Source organism: Haliotis cracherodii, unplaced genomic scaffold, assembly GCF_022045235.1.
Source record: "Haliotis cracherodii isolate W230 unplaced genomic scaffold, xgHalCrac1.p SCAF_16, whole genome shotgun sequence".
Classification (NCBI taxonomy): Eukaryota; Metazoa; Mollusca; class Gastropoda; order Lepetellida; family Haliotidae; genus Haliotis; species Haliotis cracherodii.
In genome coordinates this window covers 28,029,110-28,050,759 of record NW_027266271.1, presented here as the reverse complement: position 1 = coordinate 28,050,759, position 21,650 = coordinate 28,029,110, and the positions used below count along the sequence as shown (strand labels likewise).

The following is a 21,650-nucleotide window of genomic DNA, read 5'->3' as shown; positions in this document are numbered from 1 at the left end:
AAGCGACAGGCAGGGTAACAACAAGTACTATCTATTAACTTCTTTGGTGTAAGGCGGCCGGGTATCAAACCCCCTGAACTTCCGCTCTCCTGTATTGTGCACTGCCAAGGTACGTAATTACTTTGAAGTAATTTGTATTGATTAGTAAACCTAGTTACTTTAAAATACAATTCTTAATTTATAGTATGGTTGTTTTTAGGTTTCACACTGAATTCTTTAAGCATAGATTTCTGGGTTAACTTATTGTTTCAATTTGGAAGTCGGGTGGCCCAGTGGTCTAAGGCGCCGCGAATGTGCAGAGTTGCGTCCCTTGGGAACGTCAGAAACCTATGATTGTGGGTTCGAATCCCGGTTCGCCCCGATTATGTTTCTAGGTTTGTCAGCACCATACCAGTATTCGTGAGTTTCACCAAAGTGGTAAACGTTTGAGACCTGCATCACTTCGGGCTTTCCTCCCACATTAAGCTGACACGCCGTGATATAACTGGAATACTGTTAAAAGCGCCAACTCACTCACTCACTCAAGATGTTGTCAAACTTCAGATGCGTTGCCGTGGGCTGGTTTGCATCGGAACTTAGAGTTCAGATTCAGATTATCCAGCTTCCATGTTACGATTCTTGTAGTAAAATAGCAAGCTTTCATCGGCGGCTAGGCAGAGCATATGCCTTTTGGATTTGCTGAATGTAGATACTGTTGGAAGGACAATCAACTCCAATTGAATGTTATACGATTTGTTTACACTATGTGCAGAAATAAGAACGTTGGAACACTTTTTACGAAATGTATACGTCATCACAGTGCAGAACTGGGCAATATACAAGGCAAGACGACGGCCAGGCACAGTGTGAGTTCAATGATGACGTCAAGCTATTGTTCTTGCAGTTGATTCTGAGCCAAGAATTCACTGACCATTCTGAAGTGCATTCTCTGCAGAACCTCCAGAACTATCTGTCCACACACCACCGCTGGTGGTACAGGAGCAAGGTATTACATAATTGACATATAGTATTGACAAAATGGCAATAATTTCTTAGATCTTATTTTCGAGCATATAATTGATAAAAACTTAGACAAAGATTTCATTTCTTTCTAGTTGGATGTACAAAACAGGTGTTGGAAAGAAACTCGATTTTGCCAAAATAAGTACCTCTTAGAAAAGAACAAATGTCTGTCTTATTTGAACACCTTAGTCGGCAATAGCTGGTGATATACATTGTGTACAAGTTCTATATTCTCTCGGGTGAGATGAGGTGAGGTGAGGTGAGGTGAATTTGGGTTTAATGTCGCATCCAAGATTATTACTCTTATATATGCATGCACGTGTGTGTGTGGCAGCTTGTACTATTCCAGATAATCAAATCTGGATCAGACAATCCAGAGACTGACATCATGAGCATCGATCCACACAACTGGGATATGATGACATGCATCAACCAAGTCAGTGAGCCTGACCACCCGATCCCGTTAGTCCCCTCTTACCACAAGCCAAGCATAATGGCCTGTTACCCCAAGTATGGGTTGCTGAGGACCTATTCCCTAGTCAGATCTTCAAGGGTCGCATGTTAAAAGGAATTCCCTATCAATACCCATGGTGAAGTTCCTGACAAGTAAATAATTTGAAACGTGGTTCCAATTCAGACCAAACATTTGATCAGTCATGTTTCACTGGACAACTGCCCAATAACACGAATAATGACAACAAAAGAAATGATAAAAATCTTCACATTTATTCATCTAAACATCCTTTTCTACTTTGATAAATTTTTCATGCTTGTCTGTATCCTTATCCTTATCCTTTTGTTTATCATGCTTATCTAGACGTTCCCTGTCCTTACTGTCCACTTTGGTTGGCGCACTATTTTGTGTCTTTTTTAAGCCAAACACCTCATCAATGGATGGTGTTGGCTGTACCTGAGGGCCAATGTTTGTCCATATGTAACACAGGTCTGGCTGGGAATTGAGCGAATGGTAGGGGGCATTCTTTGCCTTATAGTAGTCCGATGGGGCATGACAAACAAATTCCATGAATTCAAGTTTCCGTGGCAAATCCTCTTCTGGGCCTGAAATTAGAAACTTTTAAGAATGAATACAAGAAACATCTTAGGGTGGGTTTCAAGAGCATATATTTTTTATGTCACTTCATGACCACAATCATGTTTTCATAAAATTGTTTTTTTCCTAATTGTTGCAATACTTTTGATTACTCATTTATTTACAGTCGCATGTGTCGCAGAGTTTGGTAGGATCTACATGATAAACAGCAATGGAAAAACATGAAAACAATGTTATATTTAAATCTTATTATAATACAGTATTACCATTGCTGTGACTTACACAAAGCCTTTCAGATAATAAATAAACTCATTTTAGAGACACTAAAATCAAGCATGCATCTAAATGTTAAAGCAGAGATTCATCCAGGATTTTTCACTAAGCCCCCTGGCAGGGAAATTGGGAAGACAGAGTTATTTTGTTCAAAATTATCATTTATTTGACATGTTTAAGGCCTTATTTATATAAATTCAGAGGTAGGCCTATTTTAACATTTTATTTTGAAATTGCATCCAATGCAATAACATAACTGAGCATTACAACACCTTCCTCTTTATCAGTCCTGTGATCATTCAAATACAGGTTATTGCTATAAAGCAATAACATTAGCTATTAGTCACATATAATAAGATAAATTGGAAAAACTTTTAATTCCAGTTTAGAATTTTTTAATGACATCTGCTGCAGACTTGTAAAAGTGCTGAATAACCTCTTTGCTGAGATCACCCATGCAAACTTTAACCTTTGAATACTTTGTGGTTTCAACTCGCAGTGGAACCTTTCATAAGCATTGATAAGATGCAACTGAGCTGAAATAACATAAAACTTGTCAGGATGATTGAGTATATAAACACGACATCCTTCCTTGATTATCCAGTACATTAAATCTCCATTCCAATATCATCCACTGGACCTATCGCTACCACAACATTAAAGTGACGTCACTAGATACTGAATTTCTCTTGCCAGCAGCTTGCTCATGAGCTTGACAACTAATCAATATGCCTCTCTGAATGCATGTTTGGCATAGATTTCTCTAAAGACAATAGGATCAGAAAATAAATGAACTCTCAGCTGCAAAAGATATTTTACTGAGTATTCAGACTCAAAATGAAGACATGGTGGCAAATAGGTCCAGAGTATTCATGACAAAAAAATGAACAACACTGCCCTATGTCCGATATTCTGTTTAACATCGAAATCAGCAATATGAGGTTGGTCTGTAAATAATAATGTCCAGGGATTTACATCATGAGCATCAATCTATACAATTGGGATACGACAGTCGTCAACTGTCAGCAAACCTGACCAGTGAGTGATCCTCTTAGTCGCCTCTTATGACAAGCATTGGTTGCTGAAGACATATTCTAACCCAGCTCTTCAGGTGGGTCCAATACTCTGACTCACCGAGAGTGTAGGTGCATGGATCGAACCTATCCTTGGGACTTGATAATGTGGGAATCATCCATGTTATGACAGCACTCTTCTCATTGTACTGATCTTGCATGAAGCCACGAATCTGGGCATAGTACACGGAGCTGTCGTGATCAACCAAGGACACAATGTCACCAACTTGAAAGTACATGCCCTGCGAGACAAAACACAAACATTTGTGAAACAACAAAAACAGAATACTGAATAGTACTAGTATTATTACTGTCAACAGCGAGCACTTTGCATCTCAGGGGTGCATGACAGTCGATAATGAGGGGGAGGGGGTGGGGGGTGGAGGGTGGGGGGAGGGGCAAGGCATGAAATCAGCATATCATCATTGATCATGTTAATAGATAAACAGTGACATGCCCTCAAAGATACAGACTTGTCTCCTGAACAAACAGAACAGTTCACAGATCCTATTTTGGAATGAATTATCTAATATGTCTAAGTGTGTTTGAAATAAAAAGAATTGCCAGGGTGCCACAGTCTTTAGAAGCTGCAGGCCCTGATTAAACTCTTCGGGCCCATTTAAAACTGCAGCCTATCGTGATAAATCAACATGTAAATTTACTGCAGGTCATAAGGAACCATACAGTTTGAAAACAATGGGTTCGATACAAGATCTACCTGCCTACAGCATGTACAGGCAGGCACTTATCTCGAAACACAAACACAAATGTCTTCAATGACTATGTTTGGTCTTTTAAATGAAAAGGTTCGTCATGTGCCATGTCATATTTCCTAAAGATAAATTGTATCTACATTTTGCAACAGCAATAACATTGATGATTTGTATGCTTTATACTATCATGTCTCAATATGCCTACTATTATAACTATCAGTGCACTGGAATCATAATTTGCAATAAACAATGATAAAGAATGACCAAATTGTACATTCTAGATTTTTTTAACATATTTGAAACTTGAGTTGTAGACACCTTTACTTCAACTTAATATACCTGCTAGGAAATGGACATCGTGATAGTCCTGATACTTACATTATGGTATACACTGTCACCCGTTACTACAGTTGCAACAGCTGTTGGGGCCTTAATGGGTTGCTGAAAGGACAAGATGAAACAACATTTCAGTGAGGTAGTGGGAAGCTGCTTTTGGACGGCAAACTTAAATACAAAATCAAATGTTTTCAAACAAACACATTTTTCAATATCATGTAACATGTCTATCATAGTTTCAGGAGCACACATCCGATACATCTGCAGCTCAAAACACAAAACAGTCTCTGGAGAATTTCAGAGCTGTGGTACTTACAGCAACTCACATGCATATTTTGACAATGGCGAAATATGCCTGATGTAATTTGGAAAGAAACTAAAAATTGGTTGGTTTGTTGTTTAACGCCGCACTCAGCAATATTCCAGCTATATGACGGCGGTCTGTAAATAATCAAGTCTGTACCAGACAATCCAGTGATTAATATCATGAGCATCGATCCACACAATTGGGATCGATGACATGCATCAACCAAGTCAGCGAGCCTGACCACCCGATCCTAAAAGGATTGAACAATCAATTATAAACATTATCCTATTGACAGTGAAAGAAATAGAATGAATAGAAGTTCATATCTAAACGAGCATGCAGAAGTGAGAACTCTATTTTTTCCTACAATAATTCACTGCATTTGGTCTTTGTGTTGTTTGTAATCTTACACTTTTCTTGAAGATTATTCGTCTGCTTTTCCCTTTCGTTGCTAGAGCCTTGGTCGCCGCTTGGAATTTACTTTTGGACGGTCTGATCCTAGAGCTTTTCCTCAACACGGGTCCACCGACTAAACTCGACAAACCATTGTTTTTACCCAAGGACGTCCCATTCCCGTTTGATCCTGCCTCTTTCCCGCCGCCATTTCCAGACTGTTTGAGAAAGCAGGTATTGCACATCACCTCACCTTGAACCCCTTTCCTCCATAGTGTCGAATTTGAGATTTTACAAGAGTTACACGCTGGTTTTGCACCGAGGGGCATGTTAAACAAACCAGCAATCAGCAGTCTTTTGCAAAATTAACAAAAACCGCTTGTTTCAGGGTAACTTTTAGTCGTTTCCGGTATTGAATTAACTGGTCTCTAGAAGTGAAGATTCAACAGAGGGAGGTAACTCTGTCAAGTTCCCGGCATGTAAATCGAGAGATAATTTTGAAATCAATATACTGTTAAAGTTGGAGTGCTGTTTCCCTTTAATAATAGAATTTAGTCCTACCCTACAGGGTTCATCATTGTGATTTTCAAGGGTACATTTTTACATTGAAAATTACAAATATTAACACATCCGAAGGTCAATATATATATTTATAGTCCCTGTGGCTGGATAAAAATGGCCCCATTCCTCAGTGCAAATGGCTTCACATTGGCGAAAACGGCCCCACTAGTCAATTTAAAAAAAATTCCCCACTCGATCTTGTTTGGCGACAACGGACCCATTCCGCATTAGTGAAAACAGCCCCATTCCTAATTAGCGAAAATGGCCCCACTTTTCATTGGAGGAAATGGCCCTTATCCTCATTGGCGGAAATGGCCCCACTCATCATCAAAAACTGCCCCGCTCCTCATTAGAATCGGCCCCACTCCTAATGAAAAAACGACCCGTAAATGAAACGACAAAGGATACGATAGAAATGTAAGATTGTGTGTTTATGTATTTCAAACATTTACAAAATATCATAGATCGTTTCCCCTACAACCCAAACCATGACGTTCTACCCTTTCACAGGATGACGTACGCGTATAACAGTGGTAAGGCATGACGAAAGTTAAGATCATACTGTTTCATTTCTACATGTACTTCCATCACAACTTCTTAACTGGATGTCTATGTAGAATAACGAAAAACATGAACGATATCTCTTATGTAAAATACCTCAGTTTGTCATGAAATGAACGTGTAATTTGGACGTCAGTTTGTTTCGCGAATTACATGTCAGGTATACTGTGCTACTATGCATAATAAAATTAAGACGATTGTTCACACCCCCACCATCTTCCCGAGGCAAGGGAGTTAACTGACTATAAAAGTCCAGTTTCCACCCTTGCCGAACTAGGCTGGTATTATGGAGTTACATTTTGGCTGGACTAACGAGTCTATGCATAGTCCAATCAAAATCGAAATCCGGTTCGTAAAGTGTCATGCAGATTTCGGTCGACTGCAGGATTTGCAAAGCATGTGCACCGCCAACTCGTTGTCAACAGATATTTTCTAAATCTTTTCATGTTTTTAATCAATGTGCTCACGTGATTTGATGCACTTCGCGATGTAAGACTCGTTTTATCACAATGTAGATCTTGATTATCGATCAGATTGTCTTGACTGGGCGCCACCGTTTTGTGTGAAGCTAATGCAAGTCATACGAGAGGTTAAATCTGATTGGTCAATAGGAGAGGCATGGGAAGGACATAACTCGTAATAGCCACTGGTGGCGCTACGATCGAGCCCAGGAATTCCAGCCTAGTTCGGCAAGGGTGGAAACTGGACTTTTAAAGTCAGTTAACTCTCTTGCCTCGGGAAGATGCACACCCACACACCCAGACAGACAGACAGACAGAGAGAGAGGGTCTGCCAGCCTCGCGAAGATAGTTCCTGACAGTCTGGTCCAATATCCTCATCAAACCATGGATGCGTTCTGCAGTTTTCGTAGCTGTGACATTGCGATGACGTAGGTGGAACAGTCGAACGTAGCGATCCTGTGTAGGGGTGGTATCTCTTGGTCGGCCGGTTCTCGGACGGTCTGCAGTGGATTTCAACTGTGTGTATAGGTCACAAAGGCGGCAAATGGTGCTGTGGTGGACGTTCAAAGGGCGTGCAACAGGAGACTGCGATTCCCCTCTTTGGATACGTCCAATGGCGATGTTCCGATCGGCAGCGCTGAGTCTCGGCATTTTCGAACTTGAAAAATGTTGACAATTGAATGACAAATTATTAGCTTATGCTTGCCTTTTTTATAGCCACTGCACCACGAGTTACGAATGCCATAAGTTGCACGTGTATTTTGCTTTACTGTTTTTCTCCATGACTTTTTTGAACAAGTGTGAAAACAATGCCGTTTAAGACATTGCAAATCGTTTTGACGCACCGTTTGACGAATATCAGGCCACCAACATTTTCCAATAACATTTATTATACCGGATTTTCTTTGTGGTCAGGTTCAATGAACTACATACTACCTGTGCGTTTCTTTTTTTGAAGAGTGTATGTGTTGGGTTAAGGGCGTTGATCATACTAGAATGCGCTCTCCTACCCACCAGAGTTCCATGCGGCCAGCGTGGCACCTCTGCCACATATCTGTCAAGTCTACACATCTTGATAAACATTATGTCATGGAAGGGTTAACTTTCATTGAGAAAATTTCCTAAATCGTGAAAAGCTATTTCCATTTGCGTAGTTATCCCTTGTTTACATTGGCTGTACGGCACCACGTGCTGTCATCGAAGCCATACAGAGAGCTGGCGATATGATCACTTTGATGGATTATATTGCCATGCACCTCACTGTCGCAGTTTAAGGATAAGGATAAGTTTTGTTCCACACTGAAAGGCCATAGGCCCACAGTACAACTTCGGGGATGGTTGCATATACGTTAACTTAACAGGTCATATTCTACTTAACATAGCATGGTAAATGAACATTGATAGAAGGGTATGATTAATCGGTTGTGGACATGATCGATATACATTTTTGTTGAGTGGGATGCACATAAAAAGGCAGTTCTATATATATTTATTTCTTAGATAGCCGTATTTTGGACAAACTAACAGAAAATGAAACTTATCTTCAATCACATTTAAATCACATTACTCACACATTCTCATTACTCTAGTTATGTTTCTATGTCTGCCTACGTAAACCACAAGTCTATAAGAGCTGCATCCTGTGCTAAAGCTATTCTTAATCCTTTCTAATCGATATCAAACAAATAGTATTCTTGGGAAATGTGTGTAAAAACTGCAAACACGCCGTAAGAATATTTTTGATAGATACCCATATCAGTGTTACAAAATGTTAAAGGTACTTGATGATAATGGTAAAAATAATCGGGTTACAGATGTGAGAAATCTATTATTTGGCTTTTCATATGTATGGATTTCCCAAGATGTGGGAGATCCACAGTTATTTAAAAAATGAGGAATGTGTAATTAGATTTAAAATCTAATCATGAACATCACGTGACAAATGTTATCCAATCTGCATTGTACTATGGGCCTTGGTGACTAAATTACTGAATAAACTGTCCGTCTGTAATAACTGCATTTTTCTGAACTTAAAACATGCGATGACCATTTTCGAAAGTAGATATCCTTAAGTCTTTGGCGAATAGAAACTGAAAACGGATCTGAATTGTTGGGCACACATTAATTATCCCAAACATATCCATAACCGCATTCATTTAATAACGATTTTACATCATATACCCAATCGCGAATTCCATGTTTTTCATGCAATAACATTATATTATAACATTTTCTTGGTAATCTATCAAGAGGCATTTTTAGAATCTTGAACCAGAACCTAAGAATTCTAGCAAATTGAAATATGTAATATATCACATCCACCATACACCGTAACACTCGATGTACACTGTTTTAGCCAAGGAATTATTTACAAGCATAAAGGTGGACCAGTTCTATAGCTCTGTATACATTATGACACCAGACCTCCGCCCTATATAAAAGAAGGAGTTTTGTATAAAATATAAAAAAACAAACGTTTTATATAAAAGATCAGTGAAGGCGTTTAAACTATGTAAGTTACCAATCGGTATCTTTTTTTTGCCAGCGTTGCCGCATTCATGGTGTGACAATTCTTCCACGATAATCTCCCCTCATGGTTTATTCTCACTGCAGTGTTTTATTGCATGCAAACAACTTCCCTTCGTCGTTTATTTCTTAAATACAGTATTTATATACCGCAACTCCATTTACATTTTGATAAATAATCCACAAAAAATTACTCACTTTGATACTCACATCATCTGAAAGAAATAATGACCACATTTTATTTCTGTCGCTGCTGTAGTAGCATATCTTGATATAATTATGCAAAATAATATGTAAAGCGCCCCAAACGGCTTGCAGTAGGCCAATCTGTTCTGATTTCAAAGTGCGTTTGTTTACCAACAAGAGAAAAGTCCGGTCACGTTGTGAGCACCGGTGTGAAAGGAGAAAGAGTTATCGCCCGTCTTTCAAGATCGTGTGAAATCGGAACGTTTCGATGCGACTTTAGATATCTCGACGGCAGCAACTTATACGTACATGTACGACACGTTCTGAATGTATGGTGCAGACGCCATGGTTCCCTACTTGCGAAAAATATGATGTGTCCAACTTCAAGGTAGGGAGCAATGTAATGATGTGGAAAGGAGAACTTTAAGCGTCACGAAAAGTATATCTTTTACATGGACCTTGGGACCTTGTGATAAAATCGCCGTTTACGATCTTTGTTTTATCACTGAACGGTGCCTGTCAAGGTAAGATACGGCCACTAGGCCTAGGCAAAGGAACCTTTCAAAATAGCGAACTAGGCCTAGATGGCTGTATGACCAAAAAGGTCTACCCCAGTCTGGAAAAAAAAAGATGTCAGACATTTCCATCAAGAAATGAGCGCAGAAATGAACATCAATTTAAGTAAATATTTGATTTGTCCACAAAGCTAGGTTAGATCAGAACTACCTGTGCGAAATCATCATTTAGCCTAGTGACAAACTGACAATGTATTGAAGTTGTAAGTTCTTTAATTTCCCACTGCATGTGTACCTGCATAGTGGATGAAAAGGGTGCCCTGTCAATTATTAGATGCATAGAATCCAGAACTGTATAGCCTAACCCTAGACAAAAAGGTTTTAGTTTCATAACCATTGGAACAAAGATTGTTCCTTACCGCTCGAGATCTACTGTGGTTTTAACAACCAAAGCCCCCCCCCCCCCCATTTTAAAAAAACTAGATTTGGAGAAATCATAACAGGTCCCTCTAGATTTTCACTAGTCACAGACAAGTTTGCTTTGCTTTAAAAGAATAAACAAATTAAAGATTTAGGGGTTACCTAGATTCAAATACTATAGGATCAAATTTCAAGAACCCAAGGCCCACCTTAATTTTGTAACACTGGTAAAGTACAGTTTCTAAATGTCATTAATTCTAGCGAAATGGTCCATTCCACCTTAAAGTTGGACATAAATCATTTATTTACTTCATGTTGAATATTTGCAGCTATGTTCTTCGAAAGTCAAAGATGAAGAAGCATGTCAACTGCCCCTGTCAGAGATGTCTGAGCTGTGGCCAACTGGAGAAACCAAGAATATATTTTTACTTTACATTGGCGGTGTGATTAGTCTATTCTATCTGGTGGCAGTGATGATTGGGTTTTTACAGAGAAGATGTCAGGTAACAGGCTTAAACAGAAAGTATCACGTTTATAATTTATGTGGGACTGTTCTGATATTATTGTACTCACAACTTAACAGGTAATTTTATTGTTATCAAAATGTTCTGAATCGATCCACGACAGTGTGTTTTGTTGTGTTTTTTAAAGTTATCTTCTGCTTCCTCAAATTTGCCAAAATAATTTGTGAAAGGTCCAATCAGCTTTAATTCATGTCAGAAGAGTAATTAAACATGAGTGCAAATGTGCGCCATGTGCATCTAGGTTGTTCCACATAGAACTTCAACACAAATTGTAGAATGTTGTTTCCCACTGTTCTTCAGGAGAACAGATAAAAACAATTAACATATTGATAAATATTTTGAGACTTCCACATGACTACTTTGATCTATCTCTGAGTGTAAAACAGATTGTTAAACCCCTGTGTGGAAAGATTCCAAACTTTAGCCGAGCCTGGCTGCCATCAGGTTATATTTCTTATAAATGTAGGTATCATATTGTTTTAAAAGAGAATTTTAAGAAGCATTGGTAACAAACATGGCAGGGAAGAAATGTTCCACAGACCTTGGGAGACGCAAGGTAGCAAGATAGATCATACGATAATGATATGGCAAGAAAAACTTGTAGTCCTCATAGTCCCCTTTACTTGAATAAAGACAGTGTTCAAGGGTAAACATCCAGTGGAAAAGTATGGTGCAAAACCTGGCCTTGATGGGGAAAGATGGTCTGAACACCAGTTGTTAAAATAATATCTTTCATTGCAGGATAAAATAAATTAAATATGTGTTTAAAGTTTCTCCCTATTTTTATAGCCCATCGTTGTGCCACTGACAAACCCAGAAGAACACGAGAGAATGCATGAATATATCTTCGTGGTCAAAACATCACTACTGCCATGTAAGTAATGTAGTAGCTAACAGTGTCAGGAAGTTAGTTATCTTCAGCGGTCTATATTCACCCACAAGTCTGACACAAATTTCATTAAAAAAATTCTCAAATTGCAATATGAAGAATTCCCATGTCAAGTTACTATAGGATTAATAATGTTATGGCATTGCAGAGGTTACTTGGATTTCACTGATAACAGGACCAATGAACAGGAAGAGTATTTAATGCTTAAAATAATTTACAACTTTGACATTTTCTTATTACTTTTTACAAGTAACAGACTATATGTTTTATTAAAGGCATTTAGATACAGGAAGTGACTCTTGAATAATGATATATCTATTTTGTCTAAACGCATGTTTATCCCCACGTCACATGTTTTCGAGCCCCTTAACAGTATGTGACCACACGCTTAATGACGTTATCAAGGTACCGGTAGACTCTTAAAGCCCACGGAAGACACCAATAAGCTACACAAAGTGAGACATTCAGAAAGTAATAAAAACATACCTTAAACTTAATTTAATGATACATGGTCATTTGACCATCCTAGTGTTAACAGAATATTTTTTTCTCGAGGGCTCGATAACACAGTACACAAGGGATAGCTAGGGCAACAACTCCTGCAAAAATAGCACTTGTCCAGACTATACCTTTGGTCACACAAGTCAAGTTTAGGCAGATTCCACTGTAATCTAATTATACAGAATATGATACTACAACTTTCAAACATTATTTGACAGAAACCCAATCTTAGATTGACATTTTTCAGATTCAAATAATGGTAAGACTAAGAATTAACGGCTGTGTTGAAGTATTATGGGATCCTACCACAATGAATGAAAAGCTGAAGAATTCCTTTCAGATTCTGGGTGTCCTTCGACTACCAAGGTGTTTGTCCAGCTTCATGGTCAGTTTCACAACTCAACCTTTTTTCATTTGAAGAAAATGTCGGCCACTTACGACATTCTCACAAGAGGCAGCACTAACATCTTTGTCATTCACACATTAGGTATGTACATATATATTTTTGTAAGACCCAGACACAAAATATGTGTTTTAAATGTTTCAGACCATCCCAAAATAGTGTAGGCCGGGGTTAGGATTTTTTAAAAACTTTATTTATTGTAAAGACCTAGTAGTATAAAATACAGACAATTTCAAGGGTAGTGATAAGAACTATGGTGCAACATGAAATGAATGGTTTAAGCTCTTGGGCTGCATATCGTAGATAAATCTTTATATACGTAACACTTCATGATTGTGCTGTTATATAAACAGAGATTTTGGCGTAATAGTTACCATTTTGAGCCTAAACTTACTATAATAATAGTGTTTTATATTACTTATAGGTTTCAAACCCAATAACTATGGGAAGGACAGATTTCAAGGTCATAAGTTCCTGTGATAAGGATGTATCTGACAGTGTTACTGCCAGCCTGCAGGATTGCCATCCTGGACGTCTTATATATTTACAGTGAAACTTCATTAATATGAACTTTGATGACTTAACCTGTATCATACCATTAGTATTCCAAGCAGTAGTTGAATGTGTCAGTAGTTGAATGTGTCAATATGTTGGAAAAGTTGATGGCAGAATCACTGCAAAAGCTCAATTAAAACCTCCCTGACAAAACTGAAGCAATTAATATGTTCAACTAAGCCTATATTAACAATTGGAACTCGTACAACATTGACCAGTACTTACTGTAGTGTTTGTGGACGCCAAAATTTTTAACCATTTGTGATCTCAGTCTGTTTCAGTAAAACCTAAGTCTATAAAAGTGTCTTCTAATCCATGAATTCAGCTTGGCTATACTATTGTTGTCATATTTGCTGAGACCCTGTGGCTTAAGGACTGACTAGTAGTTGCAAAAGTTAGAAAAAGCTTTAATTTTCACTTTCTGAAGATTGTAATTCGAATGTCATGAAAATTTTAAGTGAGGATGATGAAAAACATCTGTACAACCCTTGATTATGAATGACATAATAAAAACATGCCTCCTAATGAAGTCAACTTATTACATTTGAAGGATGATATTTTAGTATCTCAGTTATAATAATATTTTCAGAGGATCTAGGAGAAATTACAGCAGTTGGAATTGAACTGATCAATGAAATTGGTGTCAAGTCTGTATGGTAAGTGCTCTTTGATGTTTAGGTTATTTCACATGAAATGTCTCCATAATGTTAAATTCTTTGGCTTAACCTTATTTCATGGCAGGTTCCCCAAAAGTTGCCTGAAAATCTTTTATCATGACTCACAAACCAAAAGAGCAATGAAGCTGAAACTTTGCATGGATGGTCAAACTGATGACCAGTTTAATTTTGATTAAATGACAGCCACATTTGAAAACAATTCGAAAGATATTGGCCTTTTACTTATTATCTGTGGAGCTTATTGTGACTGACATGGATCAAGTGATCAGGCTCGGTCACCTGGTTGATTGTACGTCATCATTCCCTGATGGCGTGTGACGTTCATCATTTCAACCACAGGTTTGCCTTTGGCATCAAAAAACATTCACTCTGTCACCTACAGTAATGATTTATTGAAATTGGTGTGCAACCAAAGTCCTCAAAACAAAAACAAAATAATCTGCCTCATTTGTCATCGATTTTTTTATTGTATTTGTTGTACATGTTATGTCCTTCAATTGCTTGTACTTTTATCAACTGCAGACTTTATGCAGTCGGAAGGAGACTGTCCATGTTAATTCTTGTCTCTATATTTCTTTATTAGGAGACCATCACATCTAGAGGTTTATTCTCCGGAATTGTGTATGTTATGGTCATCTGATGACTACATCCCCAAGATGCTGTGTGTACAGAATCTGGAAGCCCATGTCACACTGACAGCCTGTGAATTAACAGCCAAAACATTCAGGTGACTTTATTCAATTTGAATTTCATAAATTCAGGACTACTCCACATGGTGCTATAGATTACCCTGGGAGAATTCGGTGGAAAACCCATGTTCAGAGCAAAACCATTGCATCCTGGATTGCATAACATTGATACTGTGAAGAAGTCAAGTGCTCATCCCCAGAATCATGGAATGGAAACACTGTTATTATTCTTCCTCTTTCTGTCGATGATGAAATGACTAAAAAGATTACAAATGCAAATGCCGAAAGTTTTAAGATTTTGTTACAAATTAACTGCTGAAAACTGAAAATACATAACGTTCTTGAAAATAGTTAAATAATGATAACATTTTTCTCCTTTTGAGTCTTGAAATAATAAAAAAAATTCATCTTAAGACCTATGGATTGAGACAAAACTACATGTCCAGCCACACTTTCTTATTTGAGAGAAAATGTTTGCCGTAAATAATTTCATCTCATCCAAGTTCATTGAGTATTTTGGCTAATCTGAGCTATCCTCTACCTCTGCTATCTATATATTCTTTAAACCAAATCATATTTCTTGCAGGGACAAGGGCGTGAAGTATCTATCTAACCTGTGTGTACAGCATCAGTGGTTATCCATGGCGTTGTGTTCTGTCAGATTGGGTCCGTTTTCTACAGTTGTAAATCTGATCCTGTTCTTTTCCATCCTGGCTGTCCTCCTTGCTGCAAACCTCATGACTTTGCTAATGATACAGGACACAAGCACTGTGTTCAGCCTGGCCGATGATAAAGTTATTGGATGTGTCCTTGTCGTTACTGTCGCTGTCTCGTTATCATGGTGTCTAGAGATTCTTTTGAGAAATGTGAGCCCCTCTCCAAAGCTTCGGAAGCGTTTCTCCTTTAATGGTTTACAAGAGTTGAAAAAAGAAAACATCGCCTTGGAAACATCTTACAAAGTAGATGACTCTGCATTAGATGACACCATCATTGAAAATTTTGGAGCCAAAGCAGTAGATGATGATAGAAGCACACACAGACACCAGAATTTACAGCTGTTATTGGGAGCGTCTGTTCCTGGTCCTGATGATCATATGATCTCTGTAACAGCTGATCATAGCACGGGTCATTCTGATGCACACATATCTGCTGTACAATTTGCTGCAGAGGTCAGTGAAGATTATAAATTCTTCTCGAGTTCAAAAGAGACCAAAGAAATTGAACATGTGGACATTTGCAATGGTTGTCTACTGGAATGTAGTGGTGTTACTGATGTGGATAAAGAACAGTTTACTAAAAATCTATTCCAAGTTCTGATGAGAGAATCTCAGTTCTCAAGTCCTTTTTTTCTGGCTGAGCATTATGCTGGGATTCTGCTTTCTTCAACAGGCCTGCTTTTTAACCAACTTACCCATGACACAAGGTTTATGGAACGATGCCTTTATCAGCTACAACACTCTCTGAATCACAGTATGTTATTTCTTGTGAACAGTTTTCCAGACAACTTTCAAGAACATGTTCAGAAATCATCACCAACAATCACAAGTTTAACTAACACTCAGACTGATACAGATAGCTCGCATATGATTGAATATATATCAATGTTCGATCGTCTCAAGCACAACATTCCCTATTTGGGATCGACACTTGACAGTCGTGGTTCTGTTACTATGTGGATTGACCGCTGTATGTCTCTGCAACATATACAAAGAAATGCAGGCTGCAATATCACAACTCACAAGAGTGTGGAAGATACAGGAAGAAAAACGGATTCAGAGGAAACAGAAGATGATAGTATATTCAGGACAGTTCGGGTGGCATTACCACTGATCTTAACCCCAAAAGAATGTTGGTTGATATCTACAGATGTCTCAAGCAAAAGTGTACAACCTTCAGGAGATGCTACAAGTGTCATGGCATGCTACTCCAAACCAGGAAGTTATGGTCAGGGATTGCTTGATGCTGGTAGAAAAGTTAGCAGTGACAAAATGTTACTCACCCACTCGCTACTTAAAGGACTATCACTTGTCATGATTCGGAACTCCTTCTGTTATGTACTTGAAATGTCTCAAATTGAAATGTGCTGGAGTCAGCTTGATATTCAAGAACTCAGGAGATACATGAAAAGAAGGCTTAGTGACATGATTTATTCCTTTGTGTGGAATGTCATTTCTCTCTTGGGGGAAACAGGCTCAGTTGCATCGATTGATGAATACACCTTGACGACAGAGATTATTGCTGCTGTCATCACCTATGGCGTATTGAACAGGGCTGTGGAAGTTGTGAAAAACCAACTTGTACAACATCAGGCTCATATCATTACACAGAGGGTTCTTGAAGCATCAGTGATGTACCTTCAGTCGGAATTTCAGCTGGACAGAACTGTGAAGGACTTATGTGAATCTGTGATAAAAACTGCCTCAGATGAATTGTTGGCTGATTTTCAAGATCATCGGTACGTATTTTCAGAGAGTGTCTTGAAACAAACAATGTTGGATCTTATAACCCAAATGGGTGATGATGTCCTTAAGAAAACACATCATGATCTTAAGCTCACCTGTGAGCTTCAAATTCTTCAAGAAGCATCATCAGGATGGGTCAGTGAGCTTGATGAACTGCCTTTGAGTCCAGATGTTCTCCTGGCTCAGAGTCTCATCTTCAAATTCAAACATGAGCGTTTGAGTCTATGTGACTTTTTCAAGTCTTTGTCAGAATACAATGAAGCAGAATGGGAAGTTCGCAAACTGTGCTTATCACAGGCAAAGACTTTAGTGAAACATATCCTGAATATGGTTCAGAAGGAGATGTTCATGACACATGGACAACACAAGAAGGCAACAGTAGCATCGGTAAGAAATAAACTTGACATACACCTGCTACAAGGCGTTTGTGTCTATGTGGAGAAGATACAACTGTCGTCACAAGTTGTGTTGCAAAAGGTCTTTCAGCCACTTCTGGCCAGAGCTATTGTTGAAAAGACGGCCAAGGCTGCAAAGTTGAGCTACAAGACAGAGTTCCAGGTAGGAGTTGTTGTATTGGAAGTAAACTTTCATAAAGCCATCTTTGACAAGTATGTCAATTAAAGGTTTATATTTTCCAATATTACCCATTAGTGTCGAGTGACTGTGTTTAATAACTTTCCAATATTTGCACATGTGCATTTAGCGATTCTCAATGCTGATTGGTAGAGGTGTAATGATATAGTGGTTTACAGCATTTTTTATTGGGTAACCAATATCTTTTCACTCATCTATTCATCACTCTATTGGGTTTTCCCAAAATGAGTAAACATTTTAAGATTTCAAGGAAATGAAAAAGTGTTTTGGTTTTAGAGAGGCCTCTTTCAACTGTATTTCAGTATATCAAGTAGGCCAGTACCCTGTATACTGCAGGATAAAATGTTTGTATTCATATTGTGGTATTTGAATTGCATTGAAACTTGATGGCGCTGCCAAGTAATTGCAAAACATCCACCATGTTTGAAAATGTTCTGCTTAGCAACTCGGACCACGCAAACTGCATTATTTTATTCGGGAGGTGATTCATCTGATTCATTTACTCACTAACAATCTAAACTAAAATAACAAAACAAAAGTCATTTCATTGTGTCTTGTAATATTGGACTTTTGAATGATACTAGTTCCATCGTAAGCACACACATTGGTTAATTTCAATGTCATTTCATTAATGCGACACAAACTGCAGCTCATGAAAAGTGTTTCACCCTTGTTTTCAAAAATATGTCATGGAAACTTCGTTTCCCATTCTGTGATTGTTCGTACATTGTCAATAACTGGTGTCAAAAGAGCATTAACCCACCAGTCAGAGATCAGACACATGGAAATAACCTTATCCAAAATAATTTCCACATTTTGATTGGCTTCACGTTTTGCTACATGCATACGGTCATGCAGGCAAACAACATATTTTTCCGTGTCGTTCTCTGCACCGATTTTCTACCTAGGTGAATGGAATCCACTATTTCCCCACAACAAACAGTAAGCCAGGTGCCTAGAATTCATTTCAAGCTCGTGACAGCAAAGTACTTGCGATTATCAAATTGGGAGGAAGTGCTATCACATAGCACACTCTGCAGCAGAGTATATAACGGTTCTAATTATAGCCTTGACTCGGAAAGGCTACATTAGCTTGTAATTGTTTTTCGTAAATTAGCTCTGTTGTACGTATGCTAAAAAAGCTTCATTGGGTATTTATGAGTGCTGTTTTTATACATTTCAGTTTTTCATTTAATGTATGTGTTTCTGTACGCAAATTAGTTTAAAGTAATTGGGTTTGGAATATATTTGGGGGGTATTTTACGCAAATACGCAGCTTATCTGTAGCTCTGTGTATTGCTTATAACATTACACCCCTACTGATGTCACAGTGGTTCATTGTTGAGAAAAATATGGTATGATGTCATCCATTGTTCATGACGTGTTAAATTGATCACACTACCTCATCTACACAATATGGTGCCCTCACTGACTTTTCTCTGAGAAAGGTTGTCACTGCATATGTTGCTTTTTTTCATTTTCTCAGTCAATGCATAATCTGCAGAATATCCCACTCAAAACTCGGAATTATAAATCATCTGTCCCTCATGAATGAATGCAGTCAGTCCAAAGCCAAGGTTTTGGATTAACACTCTTTATTCACTGGGGCTGATAATCCGTAGTTCCTCGTAGCTGGTTGGTTGTTCTGTAAATATCATCTGAATGTCAATGCTTCACATGGCTAGGGACCACTGTCCGATCAATATGGACTCACTTTCTCCCTATTTCTAATATTTGACCAATCGATTTCTCAAGTCTTGTATTTAAATCAGTCTGAAGCTGTGAACTTATTCATCACTCTGACCTACCGGTACTTCCAATGAGGACCACAATGCCATATTTTAAAGTTGAAGAAATGTGAATGAAAAAAGGCTTTTGGTCAAATATGTTCATGGATAACCTTTACATTGGATGAAGTGGTACTGGTTGCCAAAGATGAACCAAAGTCAAGTGTATCATATAAGGAGTCCAACTGAGGGGCCATGCACATTTGGGGATTTCATGATATATCAATAATGTGATAATAATCATATGTTTAAGGGACAGTACAGTCAGTTTGGCCAGAGCAACCAAGGAAATGAGTCTGTGTTTAAGTCATCAGAGATATTGGAACTTGCACAAGGTAAACATGTGAATGCATAAATATGAACATTTGTGATGACACTTTTCAGTGTATCATATTCAATGTTAGAAAAGTAACAAATTGATTAGCACCTTTCTGAATGGGGTCAATCATGGTGGCGTACCTGTCTTTAGGTGTCACAGTTCGCTGGGCACAGTTGGGTCCATTGGACATTGTGGGGATTGTAGGGTTTGTTCCCAGATTCGCTGTTTCTCGGTTTGTCGGCACCATATTCATACTCGTAGGTTCAAGATGTGTGGGTTTAACGGGTAAGACCTGACTCAATCACTTTTGGGAACATTGCTACAAACTCTCCCTGAAATGTTAAAATATTTTTCTTTGTGTGCTAAAGGATTATGACATTTATGCTCTTCTTTCATACCTTGTTCCCCAGACCTGATACCAATTAGACAATACCTCCAGTATGTGACGATAGAAAATAAGCAAAGAAATGACAAGGAGCTGAGAGACCACCTCAAGAGAACTGCCAGAAAACACAATCAATTGGTCTCCATCAACCTACAAAACAAAGTCGACTCCCTCTATGTGACAGATGATCTGCCCCGAGAATACACAGAGGAAGAACTATATGTCGTTGAGTGGTTTGTGAGTGGTGATCTACGCAATGTGCTGCCATTTTGGATCAAGCCAGTTCTAATTGTGCTGATGCTTGTCTTTACGCTGGGTGCCATGGTGTACATCATCATGATTGGTGCTCAACTGACAACTACCCAGGCACAAGAGTGGAGCTGCATGTTTCTCATCAGCTGTACTCTCTTTGGGTTTGTTTTTGAACCCCTGAAAGTTCTTCTAGCAATGGTGTGCACGAAGGACAGAGTGTGTTTCTAGCTTCAGTTTCTTCAGCTCTTTACACAGCGTGAGAGATACTACAATTATGAACTTATACTATCAGTGGTATTCATTGCTAGAAAGCAGTAGCCACATCTGTCTTGTGTATGAACTGTTGTTCTTACAGTTGGTTGCCCTTTGTCAGCAAAGTGTCAAGTGTTTTAAATATAGCCCCTGAAATATGAAATAGATGAGTGACAGGACCTTAACAGGATATAAAGGTGCAGCCAAGTCCCACTGTACAAGTACTGTCACAACAAATATAATATCCTCTACTTATCATAGGAGTACACTATCGGCATATTATGGTTCTGCCCCAAATGACAAACACTCATTGCACCAGAGCATGTTGTTGTAATGTACTCAACCATGTTGTCAGACAGACGAATGGTATCAATCAAGGGACACTTTATGCCAGGTTTGTACAGTCGATGAAACAGTTCAATAGGACCTTTCTTACATGGCAAGAATCATGCAGTCATATTTGCATGCTGCTCATTAATTGTAAGGTATTCTATGCATATTGATCATGGACATGTAAATATTAGAATACTAGTTACATCTGTAGGCAGTGATGTTAATACTAATTGAGCAACGTTTTTTCTTTAATAATATTGCCAAGTGCACCAAAAAACAAACAAACAAACAATCAAATCTTTAAATAACCATTAGCTTTGGTTATTATCAAATTTGTCTGTTAAATGTAACATGTTAAAATTGTATAGACATTTTTTTAACCAAATGTTTGGAAGAGAAGCACTCGTAAAATACTATTACTGTTCCAAGTTTTCAAATTGTTTGTTCAGCTTCTTGTTGTATCTTAACTATCGTATTTATATTGATGTAATTTTCCATCAATCTCTTAAAGTTGGACATATTTCCTGTTTCATAAATATAAGTTGGGTCCTTACAGGGTCTGGTTTGGTTACACAGTTCGAGAAGTAAACATGGACACACAGCTGCAGGGTTTTAACTTGACCAACAAAACTGGGGGTCCACAGGGACCC

The 21,650-nt window shown here is 38.3% G+C and overlaps 2 protein-coding genes across 2 annotated transcripts; one reads left to right on the top strand and one right to left on the bottom strand.

Annotated features, from left to right (window-relative positions):
* Positions 1-1,728: 1,728 nt before the first annotated feature.
* On the bottom strand, positions 1,729-5,564 carry LOC139463532 (GATA zinc finger domain-containing protein 1-like). The gene is made up of 4 exons (XM_071244802.1): positions 5,166-5,564; positions 4,491-4,553; positions 3,461-3,641; positions 1,729-2,061 (listed from the first exon to the last, which is right to left on the bottom strand). Exons 1-4 carry the CDS (start codon positions 5,475-5,477, stop codon positions 1,736-1,738), a joined length of 882 nt encoding a protein of 293 aa, XP_071100903.1. The 5' UTR covers positions 5,478-5,564; the 3' UTR covers positions 1,729-1,735.
* Positions 5,565-9,774: 4,210 nt separating this feature from the next.
* Positions 9,775-20,643, top strand: LOC139463654 (uncharacterized). Its single transcript, XM_071244916.1, has 10 exons — positions 9,775-9,831; positions 10,708-10,881; positions 11,692-11,776; positions 12,633-12,779; positions 13,840-13,906; positions 14,511-14,654; positions 15,203-15,670; positions 15,737-17,636; positions 19,713-19,794; positions 20,189-20,643. Exons 1-10 carry the CDS (start codon positions 9,775-9,777, stop codon positions 20,641-20,643), a joined length of 3,579 nt encoding a protein of 1,192 aa, XP_071101017.1.
* Positions 20,644-21,650: the final 1,007 nt, after the last annotated feature.

What these genes read in the sequence shown, in the direction of transcription:
- LOC139463532 (XM_071244802.1), bottom strand. Translation starts at nt 5,477, where the DNA reads ATGCCCCTCGGTGCAAAACCAGCGTGTAACTCTTGTAAAATCTCAAAT. An exon ending in GAATAATCTTCAAGAAAAGT is followed by an intron (nt 4,554 to 5,165) that starts GTAAGATTACAA and finishes TTGTCCTTTCAG; the next exon opens with CAACCCATTAAGGCCCCAAC. An exon ending in GTGACAGTGTATACCATAAT is followed by an intron (nt 3,642 to 4,490) that starts GTAAGTATCAGG and finishes TTTGTCTCGCAG; the next exon opens with GGCATGTACTTTCAAGTTGG.
- LOC139463654 (XM_071244916.1), top strand. Translation starts at nt 9,775, where the DNA reads ATGGTGCAGACGCCATGGTTCCCTACTTGCGAAAAATATGATGTGTCC. An exon ending in TTTTACAGAGAAGATGTCAG is followed by an intron (nt 10,882 to 11,691) that starts GTAACAGGCTTA and finishes CTATTTTTATAG; the next exon opens with CCCATCGTTGTGCCACTGAC. An exon ending in GATATTGGAACTTGCACAAG is followed by an intron (nt 19,795 to 20,188) that starts GTAAACATGTGA and finishes CTTGTTCCCCAG; the next exon opens with ACCTGATACCAATTAGACAA.